At 37.7% G+C, this 23,948-nt stretch overlaps 2 protein-coding genes across 6 annotated transcripts; one reads left to right on the top strand and one right to left on the bottom strand.

Moving 5' to 3' along the window:
- The first annotated feature begins 346 nt into the window (after positions 1-346).
- Positions 347-3,072, top strand: uts1 (urotensin 1). The gene is made up of 2 exons (XM_079584255.1): positions 347-486; positions 1,176-3,072. The coding sequence occupies exon 2, from the start codon at positions 1,198-1,200 to the stop codon at positions 1,621-1,623; it is 426 nt and encodes a 141-aa protein (XP_079440381.1). The 5' UTR covers positions 347-486; positions 1,176-1,197; the 3' UTR covers positions 1,624-3,072.
- On the bottom strand, positions 1,433-22,649 carry trim54 (tripartite motif containing 54). Of its 5 annotated transcripts, XR_013794419.1 has the most exons (10): positions 22,307-22,649; positions 19,535-19,707; positions 15,369-15,543; positions 13,615-13,710; positions 13,021-13,254; positions 10,449-10,471; positions 7,695-7,819; positions 7,474-7,577; positions 6,214-6,281; positions 3,233-3,353 (listed from the first exon to the last, which is right to left on the bottom strand). XR_013794419.1 is itself a non-coding variant. In XM_079584249.1 (9 exons), the coding sequence occupies exons 1-8, from the start codon at positions 22,472-22,474 to the stop codon at positions 7,492-7,494; spliced, it is 1,080 nt and encodes a 359-aa protein (XP_079440375.1). In that variant the 5' UTR covers positions 22,475-22,649; the 3' UTR covers positions 1,433-1,533; positions 7,474-7,491. The 5 variants fall into 5 exon arrangements, 3 of the variants coding, with proteins under 3 accessions (XP_079440375.1, XP_079440374.1, XP_079440373.1); XM_079584249.1 differs by lacking the exons at positions 3,233-3,353; positions 6,214-6,281 and adding an exon at positions 1,433-1,533; XM_079584248.1 differs by lacking the exon at positions 6,214-6,281 and having other exon boundaries at positions 2,850-3,353.
- Between the last annotated feature and the right edge of the window lie 1,299 nt (positions 22,650-23,948).

Here is a 23,948-nt window from a genome sequence, read left to right as displayed (position 1 = left end):
CTCGTGTCCCGGTCGCGCGCTTCTGCTCTCCTTCTGACCACAAATGACCATCCATGCAGAAATCCATCACGACAGCAGCTCATCAGCTCACTTTGCTCGGGTGCATTTAAAAAACAAAGTCTTTTGATTGTCAAAGTATCACCATCCACTGATCGCCGGTCTGTTCCAACTTCGGATACATTTTCTTTGAAACTAAGTTCATGACTTTGCAACGGCATCAAGATCATCTTTGCTGATTGAAAACTTTGGAGAGACAAAAAAGAAAAGAAAAAACGCCTCACCTTGTCCTTCGGATCTACAGCACCTTTTACTCCACTCTTCCTTCCAGTTCAGAATTGCCTCATTTACAAGCAGTTTATGCAGCTCCACTGACGTCAATGGAGCGGTGTGTGATGTATATAACCATTGAGCTACAGGAGCTCCACTCCAGTCTGTCTGCAAACACTCTTCCTTACAAGTACCTTTGAAGCAACAGAAGACGATCGAGTAAGTTACCTTATATGACTTGCTTTCAACTTCTTGACTGAGGCCATTCAAGCTTAGGTTCGAGAATGAGTCTTAGTGTTTATATTGTACAGGACTGTCATTATTGTTCATTCATTGAGTTTATTGTTTGGATTTCTTCAAGATTCGGTTTGTCTGTCTATCAGAGTAGATTAGGTAGTATTATAATATTAGTTGACGGTTTTTGCTCGTTTTAGGCTAGACATTTACTGTGATATTGACGATCATCATAGTTATTAAACCGTGGACCAGCGTTTTAATTGTTTTGCTTTATAAACGAGTTGCAAACTCTTCACCGGTATTGTTTGATGTACGACTTATATTTGTATATAGCTATTGAGACCACTTTTTTATATGAATTATTTTATATTAGCCTACATAATACAATAAATCTATTTTTGTAGTTAACATATGAAAAACAAAGAATTTTAAAGAAGAATTATCTCAGAATGTATCTATTAATTTTATAATCGATAATAGTAGCCTACTTTTATAGAAGTCTATTTCTAACTTTAGCTTTTTTTCTTTGTTTTGGCCTAAGCTTTTTTGATTTATTTATAATAACTCGTTTGCTAATGTCAATTTTGACATACTAATATAACTATTTACTTGTCAGCATGTGTTAAAGTTTTGTTTTGATGTGAAGTAACACACCTGGGTGTTTTCCTCAGGAAGCGCGCGGCTGTGTCCAGCATGAAGCCCGTCCCTTTGGTCCTGCTCATTACTTCAGTCTTACTGACCACCCACATCCCGCTGAGCACCTGTCGACCCCGCGAAATGAGCTTTATGAGCAGCCAGCTAGACGACGTGCTCCTGAACAGGGCTGGAGACGACGCCGTGTCGTTCCTGCTGGGCGAAAAACTCCTTCAGTATTTGCAGAGAACCGTCGGAGCGCGGAAAGCAGGTGTCCTGCATCTCCAGCACTTCCCCACGGCGCAGATGCGCTCTCCTCACGAGGACAACAGCTTAGAGGAGTTTTCCAAACGGAACGACGATCCTCCGATCTCCATCGACCTCACCTTCCACCTGCTGAGAAACATGATAGAAATGGCGCGGAACGAGAATCAAAGGGAACAGGCGGGACTGAACCGCAAATATCTAGACGAGGTTGGGAAGTAGCTGTAGTTCAACGATGCTTTCAGTCTGAGAGTAAAGATCAAGCTCAATGCACTCTTTCACACCCCCAAAACTCTCGCTAAAGCATACGACATTCACCGATGCCTCCTGCTCGACCCACACTCTTAGAAATAAAGGTTCTTCAGTGGTTCTTTGCAGCCTCCTTGTCGTTGTTGAGTTGGCTGTGGTTCTTTGGAGATGAAAAAAACAAAAACAAAAGATCAGGCTATTGGTTTCTGGGTTCTTTAAAGCAACCCAGCTTGACTACAGAATAAAACAGTTCTTCAAAAAGGCTGTGGCATCAGGGTTATGTGGAACCTTTATTTTTAAGAGTGGCATCCATCTGTTAGCCAGAAGAGTTTCTGGTGACCTGCTGCTGTCTCCATGACCTCTGGACCATTTCAGAACTCGGGAAACCACATGCAAAAGCCACAACAGACCTGTTCAGGACCTCTAAACGCTGTGCAGGAGGGTTCATATGTTACCAAATCAATCAATTTATCTACAATTGACTGGCTTTTAGTGTTTAAAGATATCGGCCTCCTAATTAGTGTTATGAATGGAAGAGGCACAGTACTACTAAACCATTACAAATATCGCTAATTCTATAATATGGTTGAAAACGGGCCACTGTTAAGGGTCGTTTTTTATATGGCTGGTTTGGTTGCAACCTCTTGCTTTGCCAACAGGAGTGTTCTCATGACATAAAATGCTATACTTTGGTAATAATGCCAATATAATCCCAGATGCTCACTGTATAAGTGCAAAAGTATGTTCTCCTCACATGGTGGGAAACAATGATCTTCGCACTTCAACCGAGAGGCTAACCCACGTTTGTGACAATAATGTTGGACAATATTACAAAGTGGTAGAGATATACTGTACACTGTATATTGCTTATCATTATGTAAATGACATCTTATATTGCACCTAAATGCATAAACATGAATTTGTATTTTGAACATGAATCTGCAGAAATAAATGAGACTACATGCCTTTTACAAGTAACTGCAAACATGTAAACCTCATTATCACCCATTAAAAGTGGTAATGATCACAGCAGACACGGGTTGAATTAACATTACGCAAAACATAAAAACACAAAGTGGTGAGGTACAGGCGAGATGTCACAATGGAAATTACTCTATGCTCTTTTGAAATGTTAAATACATATCATGGATTGAAGGGCTGTAACGGTAATAATTCCAAAAGTTTTTTTTTTTTTTTTTACATGTGATACTAATGGTTGAGTATAGTGACATTTGCAGTTTCGATTTAAATTAATCATTAATCTTTTTTTTTAAAAATAAGGTTGGGTGTGTTTGTAGATCCAGAAATATCAGCCCATGCTATACACATCATTCACCACTTTTAATGAAAACACAAAGCATCTTTATTTGAAAATGAAAAATGTTGATGTATAGATTACCAACAAAAGAATGCAAAACTGTGTGTGTGTGTCTCTTCTGGTTTCATGTGTTCTCCTCTAACTTTCAGTGGTATCAACTCTGCTAAAGTTATGTGATCAAAAAAGCAAAAGCTGCATCACAAACACATAGTTTTTAAACATCCAGAATGTAAAAGCTATGAATAAATTTGTAATTCCTCTTACTGAACTATAGCTCAGAGTCTTAGGGCCACGAAACGCCAGATGAAAGAAGCTCTTGCCATGTTGAAAGGATTAAACAAAACCTCCTCCTTATAGTCTCTCTTAAGTCAGCACAGGAAATACCCTGGAAATGAAAAATAAAATATATGAGATAAATCTTCCATAATCTTCCACTTACACTCAGTCTATTTTAGTCATAAATGGGGCAAGTGGGAGAGGACAGTGTGTGATTTGCATTGGCAAGAACATATGTTGACTGAAGACTCATTGTTTTAAGACGTGTCATTGTGCGCAACGGGTTACATAAACAGTTTTTCTTTAGCCATTTAAGCATACAATAAAGAAATGAAACTCTAAATGATATATTAAGCTCGAGTAACGGTTAAACAAGTCGCATCTCATCCCGCAGATTGCCTCTTCATCCTGCTTCTGACACCCGCAAAAAAAAACAAAAAAAACATTTTTCTAGGAAAAATTACAGCTTTAAATTACACGAAGGCTGGTACGTCAGCTTGTGACGCACCACGTCCTCAAAATAAGATCCATCCTCATTCCGAGTGGACACACTCCATGTGTGGAGTAGCTCTGCACATACTTAGACCGAATGCTGCTTCTCCAAATGACTCTTCCCCTCTCCTTCCCTCCATGAATTGATCAGTGAGCTGACAGCACGAGTGACAAGGTCAGCGTCCGTGAGCACGTCATATATCTCCACTGCCATATATCCATAGCTGGTGGCACAGAGGCGAGCGGTTATTAAGTAATGGGTGGAAGTGGACTCACGGCTCCAGCACAGGTGGGGGTGGATGGTCCATCAGAAGCCAAGAGGTAAGATGCAGAGTGCCTGCCACTGCGATTTAGCCCTGTTCTCAACGCTGCACTTACTCAATGGACACACAGTCCTATTAGATCAGTAAAGTGCCAGAGAGAAAGCTGCACGCTGTCCTGGCCCGATTCAAAGAGGTTTCTGACCTTTAAATTGAAGTAAGAGGAACGGTTATTTAAAGAAAGCTTGCAGAGATGGGGATGCCCCTGCATGACAGGATACCCACCTCTTAAAGAACAGGATATGCATTTTGCGCAAATACTATTTTCCAAGTTGTATAAAGCATGAATCTTAGAAACAACTTTTACACCTTGGTTGGTAAGTTTTTGCTGTTTACTCACACACTCTTAAAAATAAAGGTTATTTATTGACATCTATGGTTCCATTGAACCTTTCCACTGCATGAAAGGTTTTTAGATTATTAAACAGTTCTTTACTCTAAGAAAAAAAATGGTTCTAACTGTTTATTGAAAGGTTCTTTGAGGAACCAAAAATGGCATCACTGTGAAAAACCCATTTTAGAACCATTATTTTTAAGTGTGTATATGCTGCACAATAAAAGGATAAATTAGGCATAATGATCACACTGTTGTCTGTACAATTAAAGTGAATGGGGACCAGGGGTTGTCATGCTTCAAAAATGACAATTAAGCACAATTAAAGGTGCAGTAAGCAATTTCTGAGTAATATATATTGATATTTGAAATCAACCCAAACAAACACACCAAAAAAACAAGCATTGGACGGGGCCCAGTGTGGTCCATTTGCAATTTGCCCCCGAAAGCACGGGGCACGGGGCCCGGTGCGGTTGCACTGCACTACCCTAAGGTTGGCCCTAAACACACACCCCTCCCTTCATTGCTCCGCCCCCAAAACGCATGAGTGGATGTCTCTTTATCATAGCGATAACGCTTCACGAAAAATAAAGCAAAGATGACGAATGAGAAGGAAGAACAAAAATGAACATACTATACATGATTATATCTCCAGGCAAACAATTACACCCAAACGTGTTCTGTTATAATAGCAAACATTACAACAACAGAATATCTTGGTTCTGTGAAACATAGCGTGGTGGTGTTTGAGGAGATTCCCCCCATCCATATGTGAAGCGCTTTGAGGTCCCAGAAAAAAGCGCTATATAAATGTAACAAACTATTATTTATAAACTATAGCAAAGCCAATAATACTCATGTGTGGAGCTGAAACAACACAACCCCAGCAACCTTTTCAGGCTTTTCTAATATGGGTCCTTAAGCTCTTCCCTGATCATGACCCTTCTTTATTCAGTGATATTCCCCTGACCTTTTCTTTTTTGCAATGTCTCTCAGCCATCTCTCTTTCTACAGTCTTTCTTCAAATCTCCCTCTTACTCACTCTCATCATGAGTGGACACGCCCCCTACTGCTGATTGGCTACAAGTGTGCTGTGGTACTCAGTCTGATCCACTTCCAACAGCGTTTCTCAGAAATCGCTTACTGCACCTTTAAACACAGTCTATGCCCAATATTCCAAGTCCTCTGAAGCCGGCATGAAGGCTTGAAAAAGAGGCAGTGAGAAAGAGATTTAAATTTAAATCAAAGGATCTTGACAAGCAAAGATGCATCGACTGAGAATTAATGAGATTCAGAAGGGATAATGATTTCATATAAGCACGTGGAATATTGCAGATGAGTCATAAAAACTACTTTCATTGACTTTTAAAGTGATTTTTGTCATTTTTGGAGCTCAACAGCTCCTTATAAATAAAATGTTGGCATTGATGGTTCCATGAAGAACTTTCTATTGCACAAAAGGTTCTATAGTGGAAAAAGGTTCTTTGTATAATTAACATTTTCTTCACATTAAGAAAACGTTTTACATTTCACATCACCTCTCCATCGCCTATGTTTTTCACACTAAAAAAGCTAATTGTGTCAGATACAAAATTATTAAACCAAGTGGCTTCTGCAAACAAATGATACTAAATGATCTTTTCTCACTCATCTTGCAATTTCTTAATAACTGGCGTTAAGGTGATTTTTATGTATATGTTTCACACAGGTGGAGTGCATCACATCAACATTTCACCAGATCTAAATGTTTATGGACCCCTTGCAGAGACTTTAGTCAGCAGATTTTTAATAGAGTTTGGTAGGAGATGACGAGTGTACTCAACACAATGAGTGCCACTGTTGCCAAGAATGTTCACGTCACAGGACGTCTGCATGATCTGCCAGATTCACACTAATAGAGAAGAGAAACACTTTAACCACATAAAGCCTGACATTAAATAATAGTCAGAAATTCTAATGTTTTGAATTGGAAAAGTTTATTGAACTTTTAGACAAAATATAAAAAAAACATCTAAATAACAAAAAAATCTTTGCAGGTGTGTTTTGCTGAGTATCATATTTAATACATCAGGCCATATAGCTCATATAGGATATAGAAGAATATGGAGCTCATATTTAAGGAGGATAAAACACCTTAATTTTATACAGACGCCCAAACTGAGCAATATGCAGTTTGGTGCAGATGCTGATATTTATATGGGCAAAAAATAAGATGACATTCTGATAGCTATAATGTAAATCAATGAGATCTTTATAACAATATAGCTGACTACTTAAATAAAATGCATATAAATATCAATTATTACTTTAGATCTCCCGATACTGTGTTAGTAATATGATATTTAAATGGTTAGTTTTAAAATCAAAGATCTGTAGTTTTTATTGTGGGGGCAAAACATAATGCTATGCAATACAACAGTGATCGGGAAATGTACACATGATCCTTCATCAAAAGCCTGATGTATCATATTTGATACATGTCAAGATGTTTATTTTTTATTTTTTATGAATGGATAATAAAGTAAACCTAAGTTGCTTCAGTCCAATAAGTATTCATACTAATATATTACTAACAACAATTAAGTTATTCTTACGTTTACTGAATAAAAATCTGAAAAGATTTCACAGCAAAAAGACATGTACCACAACCTGAAGGTGGACATTTATTAAATTACACTACTATATACCTGATTTTTTCAGAAATTTGTAGAGGATGTTGATCATTTAAAGGCCTTAGTGTATCAAATATGATACAGTAGGCTTGAAATGGTTTTCAGACCATCTTGTACCAATGTTATAACATTGAAAAAAAAAAAGGCTAATTCCTTAAAGGAATTTTGACTTGCTTTCATTTGTGGAGCACAAAAGAACATATTTTGTGAAATGTCCTTTTATCCATCCAAGCCAATGGCCTCCATAGTTGTTTGGCTCCCAATGTTCTTCAAAATCTCTCATTTTGTGTTCCACAGGAGAAAGAAACTCATACAGGTTTTGGAACGACATGAGGGCGAGCAAATGATAGCAAATTATCCTTTTTGGGTGAACTATCCCTTTAAGGCCATGATTTCATCTTTGAAACTAACCTTGGGTTTAAAAATAAGTTAGCATCTCCCTGATCCACCACTCTGACCAGGCGAGTTGGTCAGGTCTTCAGGAGCTTCATCGCAGCCGTCTTCCCCATCTTCCCCTGCAACTAAAGTACGTTTCATCACTAAATACATTGCAATGCAACTTCAACTTACCAATGCAAATAATAACTGGACATATGAGAAAGATGATGTCATCATAGGTGTGAAGCCTTTACCTGATGGGAAGTCAATGCCTCTCAGCATGTCGGCCACATCCTCCGTGTTGATGATGAAGTGGTCCATGCTCTCAAAGCCTGCCTCCGCCTGCTCAATGTCGGTGGCCTTGGCAGTGTCTGTGATCCTGTCAAGGACAGAGCGGTGAAGTTGCTCGGATAAATATAAAAGTGACGGATAGCGTTAGGTCCCAGTTCCTCCGTCTCCCCGTGGCTGCTGGTGACGCAGGTGCACGAGGCACCACTCGCAGTCTCCGCAGGTGGAGGGTAGCATGAAACATAAGACACAGCTAGACAGTGTTGTAAGCGTAAGCATTTTTCCAAACAGTTAGAGGTTTTGGGGGAAAATGTGATGAATGCTGATTCATACGTTATTGCGCACGCTGCATAAAGTTTCGTTTTGCAAAGAAAAGTTGCTTTTGGAGGCAATTAGCTAGCAGCATCAACGGAAGACTTGCATTTACTGAAGGAAATACCTGTGAAAACCTCAATGTTGAACGTTCATGTCTTTCAACTTACAAATCATATTTTCCCAATAATGCTCAAAGTAAAAGTTTTTTTCAATAGCCGTTTCTTCGACTATTACCGCCAATTCTAAAAATGTGGTTACAGCATTGTAAATTACCAGTTATTTATCACTATAATTTATAATTATAATAAATAAATGTGCCTCGACAAAAAACAACCCTTTTTTTTTAAAGGGTTGAATGTTTAGCCAAAATGGCTATATAGACTTTAAAAATCGCAACATATTACATTATTATGTATATGTTAATATTTTTTCAACTTTTTATAAAGAAAAAAATCTGCATTGATTTTTCCCATAGCAGAGTTGAAATATTGTGCTTGACAAAGAAATTATAAAAGTAATCCTCAACTAGTAAACAATTAAATGCTGATAAAGACTGTAAGAGAAAAATAGTCAGCATAAGTCCCTGAGGGATTTTACATTTTAATCTTACATTTCTTCACTTTTCTAACTTTAGTTAGCGTGTAATGCTGCTGTTTGAGCATAAACAACATCTGCAAAGTTACAACGCTCAAAGTTCAAAGCACCACAACAAACGGCTGGTAGGGACTACACCACATTCCTCCAAAGTTAGTGACATCACCAACCCTAGAATTTACATAAACCCCGCCCCGGGAACGCAATTTTTAGATTATCAAGACAGCTAATCAATGACTAGAAGATAACTACACATAAGATACATAAATTCACCAACTAACCATTCTGAAATGTTGTCTACATGTTGTCACTTATTGAGTCTCTCCATTTTTCTGACTCCGGTTTGAACATAAAAGGCTACAAGTTTTTGAACTTTCCAGTGCATTTCTGTGTGAGGTAAAATAACATAAGCTGTTGAAGCTCCGCCCTCTGTGCAGGGAGCTGCAGCTCATTTGCATTTAAAGAAACAGACAAAAAAAAACTGCATTTTTGCTCTCCCTCAAAAAGTGAAAACTTTAACATGCTATATAAAAATATCTGTGGGATATTTTGGCCTAAAACTTCACATTCCACATACACACTCTGGGGACATCAGAGACTTAATTTACATCTTGTGAAAAGGCCATTTTTACAACCCTTTTAACATACACAGTTCAAAGTTTTGGAATCAGTAAGATTTTATGTTTACACTTTATTTTGATGGTCGACTTTAGACGTTCTACTAACCATAAGTAACTTTGCAGATACATGTCTACTACCAGTCAGTTGAGTAGTAGACTGTTAGGTTATAGTTAGATGTTAGGGTTCAGGTGAGTAGAATAATTTGACATGTACTTGCAAAGTTATACTTATAGTCAGTAGAATGTCTGTTGGGGGAGCATTCAAAAATCGCGGTAACACTTTATTTTACAGTCTCCTTACACATGTTACATGTAATTGCCATAGTAATAACAGTAAATTATGCATAATAACATGCAACTAACCCTCAACCAAATCCCAATCCTACCCTAACCTTGTAGTAAGTACATGTAGTTTCTTAATATGACTCAATACTTAAATGTATAATTACAATGTAACAATTACACCTTAAAATAAAGTGTAACCAAATGTGCTAGCAGATAAAACATTTATATTTACATTCAGCAAGGACGCATTAAATTGCTTAAAAGTGACATTAAAGACATTTATGTTACAAAAACAAAAGAAGCAGCAAAACGGATTGAACATTGATAATAATAAAGTATTATTGAGCAGCAAATCAGGATATTAGAATGATTTCTGAAGGATCATGTGACTGAAGACTGGAGCAATAATGCTGAAAATTCAGCTTTGCCATCACAGGATTAAATTACATTTGAAAATACATTAGAATAGTACAGTGGGTCCACAAATCTCTACACATTAAGCGTTTGAAGCTGAATTACACGCAGAAGTCAGCAAAAGATAAATAAGTGGAAGTATGAGGGATTTCAATAAATCCAGAATCTTTCCCACAATATTGATGTAGATGAATGTTATGAACCAATGCATAATACAGTGGGTTGTTAGGGGTGGGAGGCTGGTTGAGTCATTGTCTGTGATGTTGTTAATCATGATTGTTAGTCTTTAGGAGGCATCAGATATTGATGAAGCACGCATGCTGAATATGGTTTAGTTTAAAGGGACAGTTCAACGTAAAATGAAAATTCGGTCATCAAGAAAGTCAAACACGCTATGTAACACGATATCAGTAAATGATAACAGATTTTTTTATTTTTGGGTGAACTATCCCTTTTAGACACTTCAAAACACATCACTCATAGCTGACTTACTTCTTGGACACTTCTTTTGCACTCTGTGAACACAGCAAAGAAGAACACTTGTTTTAGGACTAGAGGATTCTGCAGCAGATTAAAACATAAAACCCCCAGTCCTCTTCATCATAGTTTCGTTGCGCACATACTAAATCACAGACACTTGTTAGGCAGCCTCCTTTGACACTGAGAAGTGCTAGTTAAAAAGAGCAGCGCTGCACCTGATGCTTTATCGTGAAAGATGTTTCGAAAAACAATTTCACCTCTCCATCACCTGTGTTTAAAGTCTCTTTCTGCAGAGTGCAGCTCTCAGCCATGGTGAAGTATTGATCGTTTGAGCCACTAGTCAAAGGACAGGGGTCTGTGTTCCTCCGTCCCCAGCTGTGGGAGGTTTTCGCTAATCAATGCCAGCCCCCCTCTATGGGCCTTGTGGTTAAAGGACGCTTGAAATGTAGCAACAGGCACAGTGTCGATCAGCAAACAGCATACGCAAGGGCTAGGTCATTTGCATCAAGCATCTCTGGGCGGCTCTGAAAGCAACCAGCTCTGCCACTGTTGCAGCATTAGCTCCACACAGCTCAATAAGTCCACGTCACATATTCACAAGCACCTGTTTGCGGGAGTTAGATGTAGAAAGTGATCATTAAAGACAAGGTAATATTGTCTCTAGCTTTGAAAACTACTTTGAGGCGAATGATCTAGATTTTTAAGGGCAAAACACTACAGGGGAAAAATCCATGCACTGGTCAATTTTGAATGAAATTTTGGTCAATTTTGTAGTGGAATGAAAACATCCAAAAATGTACACTATATATTTGCATCTGTAGATTTCAAGTACAATATATATATTAACAGGCCGTTTTCCACTTCATTAGCACTTTTCAGTTTGATTTATTCTTACATATTTTTGTTCCAGGGGCGTTTTCTCCGAGGAGGCAAGGCAAGTGTCTCCTCAAAAAAAATCGGATGAGAAAATAATCGATATTACAAAGAAAGAAATGACAAAATGTGACATTAAAAAGGTCTCTCGTGCCTCTCCTGAGCCTATTGACTCTTAACAGGCCGCTTAAAGTGTGCACTGGGTTTGGTGGGGGGTAATTGAGAATGAATGGGGGAAAGTCACGTGAGAGGAAGCAATGATTGTATATGATCTGTTATGGTTGGATATGATTGATTTGTGCGATAAATCCTGCCTCTTGTTTTCATGCACGTTTGCGAATGGGCCTAAATTAAGAAAATGATGGCGTTAATGGGAACACTATTAGATAAGCAATTATACAACTCACCCACTTAGATATCACTGCTTTGTCACGAAGAACAGCTGAACTTCATTTCACAAATAAAATATATTGTTTAAATTGTTACTGCCCTTAGTTATTATTTTGAAATAAATGATGAGATTAACTTGATGAGATTTATACTTGGTTTTAATAAATAGAACAATAGTTATATAGTGTAAAAATACAAAATAGAATTGTATTTGGTCTTTATGTAATGTTTATTTAACCAGGAAAATGTATGTGTAACAGGGACACACATTTACATTTGAGATAGATAGATAGATAGATAGATAGATAGATAGATAGATGGATAGATAGATAGATAGATAGACAGACAGACAGACAGACAGACAGACAGACAGACAGACAGACAGACAGACAGACAGACAGACAGACAGACAGACAGACAGACAGACAGACAGACAGATAGATAGATAGATAGATAGATAGATAGATAGAGTAAGACTGGGAAAACTGGTTGGAGAGATAGACTGGTCTATGAGACAAAGGACCTTGCTGGAAATGAACATCTGACCTCCCCCATGCAGTCTCACTCCCTCTCAGAAACACCTAAAAACTCACACAAGAATATATATATCGGTTTTAATGTGAATGATTATCATTGAGTGTTATGTTTAGTGTCATTTGGAATGTCTCAGAGTGAGTGGTACAAATGTCTCATTTCCAACTAAGTTAAACAATAAGAAATCAGGTTTTGAGAAATTAGAGAAACTGGCACACAAAGGAAGGTTGTCTCTAGGAAAATGGTCTCCTACCCCCAAAAGGTGTCAACTCTGAATGTAAATTCCCATTGTTAACCATGTGAAAGAGGTTTTGGCTATTTAATGGAATGCGGCAGAGGAATCGGTGCGCTTTCTGTATCCAGACTGGCCCATGATGGCTGGGAGTGACCGAGACTCCCAGCCTCATGTATTTATTCAGGTTGGGTTCGCATTTCTTATCTGTATTCATGTTTTGTATTGATTATCTTTGAATTGATTATACAATTAACCTGATACCTGACATAATAAATTGTTTACATTTGATTATTCAAACTGATTTTGACATTGTTCATTTAATAGTTTAAAAAGGAATAGTCAAACATTCGCTCACTTTTAGTGATGCATAGATATTATCAAAACCTTTAATTCATGGAGTCAGATTAAAACAAGATAATTGCATATGTGAATGTGTCTTATTTAACCAAATTACTTTGCGACGCTAAAAAGACGATAACACGCCTGCTGGCCTGAAACCGGAAGTTGGGCCGATCAGCCGGATCTTACAATAGATAGATAGATAGTTTGTACCTGCAGAAACACAGCCATCTGAGGTTCCTCCATGGACTGGATGGCTGTTTCCACCAGTTTGATGGACATCTCTAAGTGGTCTCCTTGGAGACGGATAAGGGAGCGAACATGGCCTAGCTTTTGGTCTTGCTCACGGCCGACTGTCTCTACTAGTTCCCTTTTACGCTCTTCTAGGATGGCAAAAAGCTCATCAAACTTATCAGAGATGTGCTGCATCTGTCGACGACCATTTTCCTGCAAAAGATTACCAGCGACTGCTTTACTTTGAAGTAAAAGTTACACATCAATAGTTTCAACATTTTTAAAAATATTTAAAAGTCATCACTGTCTAGAGATGGGCAATATAAAAATCCTCTCTCGATGGATGTATGCATTTTTTTCAGGATACTTTTGTAACATTATAAATATTTGCCCTAAAATTGAGAATCAGAGGATCCATAATTTTAACTAAACAGCCACTGCACCCAAGAAGATTCAAAATGTTTAATGCTAGAAGTAAATCATCATGAATGTATCTTGAATATTCAATATATCACCCAGTCCTATCACACAATATCATAATTGTTGTGGTTTACAGTAACATTTCTTTCTCACCTTGACAGTCCTACAAATATCCTCCATCTGTGAGATCAGGGCCTGTATTCTTTCATTTCCTGCCATCAAGATAGCTATGGCATCATTTAGCTCTGTCTGAGACAAAACAGCAGAATATAACCAATTATCACAGGTCTTCATAAAACATAAAAAGAGGGTGGGGGGTGGGGGGGCAGGCACATGACCAATGCACTCATCTTTCACAAGAAAGCCATGTCAGACTTGGCTATGCAACTTGTGATAACCACACTTACAGACAAGAGAACAGCATGTGAACTAAAAGCCGAGATTGTAGGAATGTTACCCGTCATGACTGATCAAACTTAGCTGATTTGCATTTGAAATGAGTGATTCACTGTTTATAGTGGGCCATGACTAAAAGAGAAAATGTCATCATAGCCACCTGGCAAAAATTATGGTGGTTTGGGAGCTCGGTTTGGGCATCGACCACCCGATATGATCCGTTACGTCATTCTGTTCCAGTTCCCCAAAACCAAGAGTCACAGAAGTGGATATACTGTAGATATACTACAAGAAAAAAGAGACTATTTCTGACGATGAGAACTGACCTTCAGCATAGGAACACTACACATAACAGATCGACATATGGTGTCCACCATGCACATGCTTTTCTATTGGGAAAGGCTGATACGTTTAGTCATTGTTCATCTGGTAGCTGCTGAAGGGAGAGAGAGAGAGCTGAGAACAGGCACTTACAGAGGACAAAACTGACAAATAAAAGGTAAAGACCAGAAGAAGCTGCTATGACTCAAACACAACAGGGAGGAGTGACTCATTTCTCAGGGCCAGTTGCACCCTGGTATGAAGACCTTCATTACTAGCAATTTCACAAGAGGTGCAGGTCAAGACCTCAATATCATGTAGGTTAAGAAAGCATCAGAAAGTGACAAAATTGCATGTTTTTGTGTGACGAAAGACATTGTTGTTTTGTTGTTTTTTAACAACCTTAATCTCATAAGTATCTTGGTCCTATGTAAGACGCATTGTCTGTTCTGTGATGTGCTATTATTGGTGTTTGCTGTATAGAGCATTACAATTGCTCATACTTAGTCAAGTCAAGTCACCTTTATTTATATAGCAGCTTCACAGTAATAAACAGGTCAATTCTGATGTAAAGCAATAGTGTCATTATTCAGTTCAAGTCAGTTTTGTTCAGCTCAAGTCATTGTTGATTCGGTTCAGTTTAATAACCAACTAAAAGTTCGTCAGTTACAGAGAAGAAGAACGATAGATGATGTATTGACTCATTATTTAAATGTTGTTAATTTTGAACAAAAAAAGTTACATAGTGTACCTTTAATATGAAGGAGGGATCCGTGTCATATTTAGATACCCGAATATCATACAGACTGGGGTGGGCTCTTTTAAATTTGACTTCTTGATTAATCTCTTCAGGAAACATAAATAGCTAATTTGTTAGACAAATTAGATGCAGCATAAACTGAAAAAATAAGTCATTGGTTGAAGAGAAAGCGGTCATTGGTTGAGGCAGGAGTCAGGGCTGCTGGTGGTATTTGTACTGTATGTGTGTTCACATGTGAGTGGGTGTTGATGCGAGAGAAGTTTGGTGAGATCGAGCACCTATTAATGTGTGAAACTTGCTGGTCAGCGTGTTATAAACACATCTGTCTAGTTCTCAGTGTCGCACCACAGCCTCAAAACAGGCGGTTTTATTCTGAGGTCATTCACAAGTCAATTGATGAAGTCAATTGTACTGTATGCAAATCCTCTACCTTTTGTCTCTTGTAGATGAGCGGCAGTGGGGCCACATCACAGTCCTTGTGAGCCCCGAACACCTTGCACATGGAGCATGTCGGTGTCTTACAGGTGAGGCAGTAGATGTTGATCTTCTCCTCCACATGCTGGTCACACATCAGCTGCTGTTGCTCTGTTTTGGGCAGGAGTAACCTGTAGAGTCCAAACAGAAAGAGATTTATGGTATGGTGGAAAGGTTTTAAAGATTTGCATTGGTAAATCAGAGATTGCAAAATTGAGCTATCACCAATTTTTTCTCCAGAGGAAAAAGTAACTGATTATAAATATATAATTATGATAATAAATCAAATATATAAATAAATAAATATATGATATAATATTAAAATTGTATTTAATATTTCTATTTAATGACACAGCTATTGGGGCATGTCAAACAATTTGAATATTGATCTTTTTCAAAAATGTTCTTTTTTTCTGGGCAATTAATAGCTTTATTTTAAAGTCAGTTTCTGTATAGACACATACTGCACCTTACAGTATAAACAAAAAAAAGAACATTTTTCTTGACCGATACAGTTTAATTACCTAAAAGTTTTGACCAGTTAAATACCGTAAAACAATTATCAAAGCAATCAAAATTTATTTTCATTTTGCCATACAGCACCACACAATGTCCAGCTCATTATTTTAACATACCTATGTTCTAGGAAATTCTAGAATTCTAAAACTACACATAAAACTAGTTATATTATGAATTCTTACCTAAATTCACATTTGAATTAGAATTTTACAATAGAATTATTCCAGTTTGCTACCTCTATTAAAACTCAAAATTTAAAAGACATCCTTAATTCTAAAATCGTAATCTTCCTTAATCTTTCCTAAATCCTCAATTCTGAATAGCAAATGACACTGGTTCTAAATTGCGCATGTAATGATATACTACACACAACAACAAGCGTTCTTTCTTTGTGACATGGGAGGTGAGATATCACTTTCCCTGAGGTGAATCACTATAACGGGAGCTGATGCGGAAATCTGACGTTAAAGGCATTTGCAGCAGGTGCTCCGTTTAAAAGTGATTGATGCAACTAATATGATATTCTGTCCTAAAATGGGCACATTACTCACATAGACCTTTTCAACAAGCATCTGTCCTAATCTGTCTTCTCAAGTGGAAAGAGATGGTTTGTATGTGCAGTGTGTTGGCAGCAGGCCTGTTCAAAACAGAATATGTTTATGAAATACTGCCATCCAGTGGATGTCTGCTGATAGGGTAGTCATTTGAAACCATATTATTGTGAATGGATATATTACTACAGGATATATATTTATAAATTGTAATTAGCATTTATAAGTTTATGTCAAAAAATTTAGACATTCTTGAAATCTCCTTGAAATAATATTTTTCTCCTGAAAACATTTTACTTCCATAATGTGATGTATTTCAGAGTGAAGCAATATTCAACAAGAAAAAAAATAGGATGTAAATTAACTAGACATTTTTAAATAAACATTTTGTGTAGTCTTCTTTTAAAAAATGTTAAAATAAAACACATTTACATCACATTTAATAATATTTATTTTTCTTACCCGCTGGGCAATTTTTATTCTTGTTTAAAAATAATAATAATAATAATTTTGCAAAGATTTATTGTTAAATATAGAGAAAACATGACCTAGCTGATATCACAAAATAATATGGTAAATTTTTATTTATTTTTCCCCACAATTTTTCTTGTGCGTGTACCGGTATATATATATATATATATATATAGGCCTATATATATATAGCCTATATATATACATATACAGTCCCCTCCAAAAGTATTGGAACAGTGAGGCCAATTCATTTATTTGTTCTGTAGACTGAAACCATTTGGGTTAGACATCAAAAAATGAATATGAGACAAGAGATCAACATTTCAGCTTTTATTTCCAGGTATTTACATTTAGATCTGATACACAACTTAGAAGATATAACCTTTTGTTTAAACCCACCCATTGTTCATGCGACCAAAAGTATTGGAACATGTGACTGACAGGTGTGTTTTGTTGCCCTGTTGGTAAATAAATAGCACTGAATGTCTGCGCTCAGTTTCAGATTTGGGTTTTGCCTGTGCAGACTACATTTATAATTAGACGTGTAACCAACATGAAAACCAGAGAGCTGTCTATGGGCGAAAAACAAGCAATTGTGAAGCTGAGAGAAAATGGAAAATCAATCAGAGCGATTGCACAAACATTGGCCATAGCCAGTACAACCATTTGGAATGTCCTGAGGAAGAAAGAAACCACTGGTGTACTAAGTACCAGAACTCGAATGGGTAGACCAAGGAAAACATCAGCAGTTGATGACAGAATGATTGTGAGAGCTGTAAAGAAAGACCCTAAAACAACTGTTAGTGACATAAGCAACAACCTCCAGAGGGCAGGAGTGAAGGTATCTCAATCTACTGTTCACAGAAGACTTCATGAACAAAAGTACAGAGGCTTCGAGCTCATCTGTGAAACACGGTGGAGGTAATGTCATGGCTTGGGCTTGCATGGCTTCTTCTGGGACGGGCTCATTAATCTTTATTGATGATGGAACACATGATGGCAGCAGCAAAATGATATCAGAAGTGTACAGAAACATTTTGTCTGCCAATTTACAGAAAGATTCAACCAAACTGATTGGGAGATCCTTCATCATGCAACAAGATAATGACCCAAGACACAGTGCCAAAACAACAAAGAAGTTCATCAAGGGCAAGAAGTGGAAGGTTTTAGACTGGCCCAGTCAATCTTCAGACTTAAACCCTATAGAGCATGCTTTTTACCAGCTAAAAAAGAGACTAAAGGTAGTAACCCCCCAAAACAAACAACAACTGAAAGAAGCTTGGAAAAGCATTACAAAAGAAGATTGCAAAAGTTTGGTGATGTCAATGGGTCACAGGCTTTATGCAGTTATTGCAAGCAAAAGATTTGCAACTAAATATTAAGTCTTATTCACTTTAATCTATTTTAAGTTAATCTGTTCCAATACTTTTGGTCGCATAAGCAATGGGTGGGTTTAAACAAAAGGTTATATCTTCTAAGTTGTGTATCAGATCCAGATGTAAATACCTGGAAATAAAAGCTGAAATGTTGATCTCTTGTCTCATATTCATTTTTTGATGTCTAACCCAAATGGTTTCAGTCTACAGAACAAATAAATGAATTGGCCTCACTGTTCCAATACTTTTGGAGGGGACTGTATATATATAAAGAGAGAGAGAGAGAGAGAGAGAGAGAGAGAGAGAGAGAGAGAGAGAGAGAGAGAGAGAGAGAGAGAGAGAGAGAGAGAGAGAATTTAGCGACAATTTGAAATAATTTGTCAATTTATATGCATGTATATATATATATATATATATATATATATATATATGAATGTAGAGGTTGTTTCAAAGACACAAAAGATCAGTTGTGTGTATACACACAACTGCTCTTTTGTGTCTTTGAAACAACCTCTGCATTCATAGAGGTTATATCAGTATATATGTATGTATATCAGTTGTATATACACACAACTGATCTTTTGTGTCTTTGAAACAACCTCTAAATTCAGGTGACCTGCTTTCCATCAAAGACACATTACTAACCATGTTACATTATATATTCATGATAAGCACCTCAGCGTTTGTTACAAAAGGCCTCAAAGTCTATCTGTCTTATTATACCCAATTACGCATATTTTTCACAGGAGGTCTCATGACACATTGTTTATTGCCACAGGGATAAAGCGTCCTAGTTATATTTAGTGTTTTTGGCAACGGATTGCAGCAGTCACCAGAGCCTCAGGTCCCATGCCTCTGTTGTGTTTACGTGGCGTGGCAGAAAATCTCCCACATGTGAGTAAATCACATATTTGTGTCACTACACAGGGTTTAAGTCTCATTGATGAAACAGAACAGTGTCGGTTAGTGGCGTGTCACTAGACTTTTGTAACAATTTAAATTTGTTGGCATACAGTGTATTTTTGCTTCACAGCTCGGGGGGGATTGCTGGATCTCTATACAGAAACGACTGCTTTGAATTATCTACAACAAATAGCTCTCATTCATATCAGTGGTGCTTCCAAAACAGATATGCTTGTTCTTGGAGCTTGGAACAGGCCCAGAAAAAGCCAGCGCTTTGGAGATGACTCCAAGTCGAAACTGACCTTGTAGTCTCAGATTTGTAGATATCAATGATATTCTCCACTAGCAGGTTCCTCTGAAGGCCATATACACCATGCCGGTCCAATATCACTTCATGGCGACAAGATGGGCAGCGGAAACGTCCCCCTGTAGACAGAGTGGTAGGGCCCCGGTTTTGCCAAAAAGAGCTAGAGGCCTAAACCAGTAAAAGAATATTAGTAAAAGTAAAACATTAGTTAATCTGCCATTGCACACATCAGTGTAATTTCTGTAAGCTAATGGAGGAGTCAACAATATCATTTAATAATCAATAATCATTTATGGCATTTAAGATTTTTTCATCTTCCATGTGGCTACAATACGAAATAAAGTAGGACTAAGAAAAGAGCAGACCTGCTGTGTGGACAAATTAATAGGTGAATGAATGGATGGATGCCTTTGCCCACCAAATGGTGTAATTTGTATGTCAGTTATCTTTGGGTACTTGTTAAAAGTGAAAGATGAGCATTAATAGATGGATAGCAGCTCTCAGTCATGGTAAAGTCTGGCCCAACTAAGTCACCCACTGAGAGGGAATAATGGCTCTACTGAGAACCTCACCTTGATGATGAGATGCCTAGACTAATACCTCAAAGGAACAAAGTAAAAGAGTTTTTGCATAAATCAGAAATGCTTAATGATTATTGATCTCTATTTGTCTGCTTTGCCTCTAAGGTCTTGTTTCAATCTCACTAAACAGTAGTCAACTCAAAATAGACTTTTAAGTACGTTTTAAAACTTTTAAAGTAAACGAGGTTGAGGAATAGAATAACTTCGGGAAAATAACATCACATTTTTCATATGTTACGCTTTAAATGTCCAAATAAATGGCAAATTCACAACAGCACACAACGAATTATCAACAGGTTCTCGGCGGCGTCACCGAATGTCAACAGATCCGGGTCCTTGAATTTGAATGATTGAGCGGCATCAACTGACAATTTTCGCTGCTGTTTGTATCACTCCGCTTTTCTGTGCCCCAACTAGGCCTAGCCTACTATACATTTTCTTTTGGGGGAAATTATTCTATTTTTCTTTCTTTCTAATCTCTAAGCCTTTACCTTTTTGTAAACCGTCTTTTACAATCTTGTGTTACTTTCAATCGCTTCCTTCCTCCATCAAAAAAAAAAAAAAGTGACATTCTCAGTGGCCCTCTCTGCAGGTTACATCGATATGCCACTAGATGTCGTCACGCGACTGAGTGAAATCATCCACTCAACCGAATCATTTAAAAACAACGATTCATTCACAAGTGGATGTCTGGGTGTTTTTCAAACGGAAGGCTGCATCTCGGCTGCATCTCGCTGAAGGCCATCTCAATTTGAAGGATTCTTGGAAGGCCTTTCGTTTCGTGTCCTTCATTTGACCTGCTTTGAAGGGTGAATCGGGTGTATCCTTCGCGGCCTTAAATCCCCCACAATCTTTTGCACACATTCCAAATCACGATAACAAACAGAGGGAAAACGAGTCGGAGTTTATTATGAAATGTAAATAATGTTATCAGACATGAAAGCAGATGTTATATTTTGTTTAGCTGAGGACTCCCGTTCATTCATTCAAGCGATTTGTTCATTCCAAACACCACTGTTGCTCTGCTCTGATACGCGGCTGATTCTGCTTTGCCTTTGACTTGGAACTATTACTTGGCAGAGCAAAAATAGACAAAATAACTACCAATAATTTGACAAGTGTCTACATGAGGTCTACAACAGTTGCTCAAATCATAAGACACTTACATCTTTATTGCAGCCATATGTTTTAAGCAACTTTCATGTTGGCTAATTAGGCATGTTGTCAAATGTGGAAGTAATTTTAACCACAGACATTTACTCATAAATCCAAAACCACTTTTTCAAAATCCAAAGAGGAATGCCAAATCTCTTCCAGATTTTAAAGGGATAGTTCACCCAAAAAAGAAAATTCAGTGATCAATTACTCACCCTCAATTCGTCCAAACCCGTAAGACTTTTGTTCATCTTCAGAACACAAGTGTATCTTTTTGATGAAATCTGAGAGCTTTCTGTCCATCCATTGGCAGCTGCATGTTGACACTTGAAAAAGTTCATAAAGAGATTGTAAAACGAATCCATATGAATCGAGCGGTTTAGTCCAAATTTTTAGAAGAGACTCGATCGCTTTATATGATGAACAGATTTAATTTAGGTTTTTATTCACATTTACGTGAATAAAAACAAGAACCTCATTGCAAGAAGCTCAACGTGCTGCGTAACATGAGAATGAACCCCATTGGTTCTTGCTGAAGCTCAAACGTGCTGCGTAACACGAGAATGAACCTCATTGGTTCTTGTGGAAGCTTCTGTTTACTACAACTGATGTGTGAGTTGATGAATGTTTATATGTGAATAAAAGCCTATATTCAATCTGTTCATCATTCAAAGTGATCGTGTCTCTTCAGAAAATTAAACCGCTCGATTCATGTGGATTCGTTTTACAATCTCCTTATGAACTTTTTGAAGCGTCAAAGTAGTTGTGTAGCTGCCAATGGAGGGACAGAAAGCTCTCAGATTTCATCAAAAATATCTTAATTTGTTATCCGAAGATGAACGAAAGTCTTACAGGTTTGGAACGACATGAGGGTGAGTAATTAATAACAGAATTTTCATTTTCGGGTGAACCCTTTAAGACTTCAAACTGAACAGCTCTATGTTAATGGAGTTTCTGGATGCCACAGAGAGAATGATCATTCAACCTGACAAATAGGACACTAGAACACTATAATAGGAATGAAGCAATACCTGGTAAACATCATTGGCACACTTCCTACAGAGGTTGTGCTGGCAGGGTAAGATGACCACAGGCTTAGTGAATATCTCCAGACAAATGGGGCAAATGAGCTGTTTCTCCAAGTTCTCCATTGAACTCGAGTCTCCCAACCCTGCTTTGAAGCCCAAAGTGAAGTTCATTCCAGACTGTTTTTGGACACCTCTCAGCCAATAAAAGTAAGATCCTAAACTTTCTTTCCTTCTGTTATTCTTTTTGCCTCTACTCCAGTGCCAGTCTTCATCCAGATGCCCACTCGATCCCCCACCTCAGAGTGGCTGTGGATATATTTGGGCTGTGTTTGTACTGGCTTGGGTTACTGTCCAAACTGCACACCCCCTGATATCCCTAAGAGTCCCCGCTTAGCGCTCTATCATAGGGGCCCGGGGCCAAGTGAGGGAGGGGTAGGAGGACAGATTTCTCTGAGCTGTGTTATCTCTGGTAACTTGAGGAGAGGGTGGGCTGGACTGGCACGAGGAGACAGAGCAGCTGGCGTACGCGGCTCAAAACCTAGCGAGACAACCGGGCCCATGAGCCTGAGCTGGCGCCGATGACATTAGACACTTAAAACAAAATTAAGTGCATCAAACACACCCTGAATTCTGCCACTGGATAACATGGAAATGACATGGTTACCTGCAAATCCAAATCTTTATGTATTCCATGTGCTAAATGACGGCAGCAAAAACTATTATAAAATGTAATGTTAGACGTTGACAATCATGCAATGCATTATGCATAAACGTTTTGTTTAAATTCAATTTGAATCATATGAACTTTTTATGCGCACAAATGTAAAATTTCTAGAAAAGCGTTATTTCTAATGTTCCTTATTACTGTTCACTGCTAGTGGCCAAAATCCAGTGGTCTGGAAGGGATATTTGGTTTAATGACCCTACAAGTTTGATTGAACCATCAAAATATGATTTATAAGATGTAAGGTAAACTACAGCTACAGGTTTTATTTTACTATGCAAGAAAAAAAGAGCATAGAAAAACAACAAAACTCACTGGCAAAAGCATAAAACAAGCAGTTATTAATATTTTGTTGGTTCTCTCTTGCTTATGCATGTGCTCTTAATTTCTTTGTTTGACAGCTTGGCCAAAAATGACGTTGTCACAATTTGGCATGTTCCATTGACTCCCATCTCAATAATATGCTTACACATTAAACACATTTTTTAAATAATATTTGAATAAAGGGAGATGTCGTATATTTTCCTAGGCCGGACATCCCTTTTTGGGGGACTGTATAGTCGTATAGTCTGTACTGTATAGTCGACACATTTTTTATATTATAAAACTTACAGTTCAGGTCCTGAATGCTGAATGGCGTGTTAGGTGTGTAAAAATACACAATATATTGATTCAAACATTTAAATGAAAAACCCTTAAACGGGATGGGTCACCCAAAAATAAAAATAAATCTACTCGTTCTCATTTCGTTCCAAACCGGTGTAACTTTCTTTTGTGAAACATGCAAGATATTTTTGTCCATACAATAGAAGTGAATATTAACCAAAAGTTGGTTACCACCAGCATTCTTCAAAATATCTTCTTTTTTTGTTCCACAGAAGACAGGAACGCTTTCAGGTTTGAAGTGACAGAATTCACATT

The sequence above is a fragment of the Phoxinus phoxinus genome (assembly GCF_949152265.1).
Source record: "Phoxinus phoxinus genome assembly, chromosome: 16".
Classification (NCBI taxonomy): Eukaryota; Metazoa; Chordata; class Actinopteri; order Cypriniformes; family Leuciscidae; genus Phoxinus; species Phoxinus phoxinus.
This window is presented reverse-complemented; position numbering and strand designations above follow the sequence as displayed.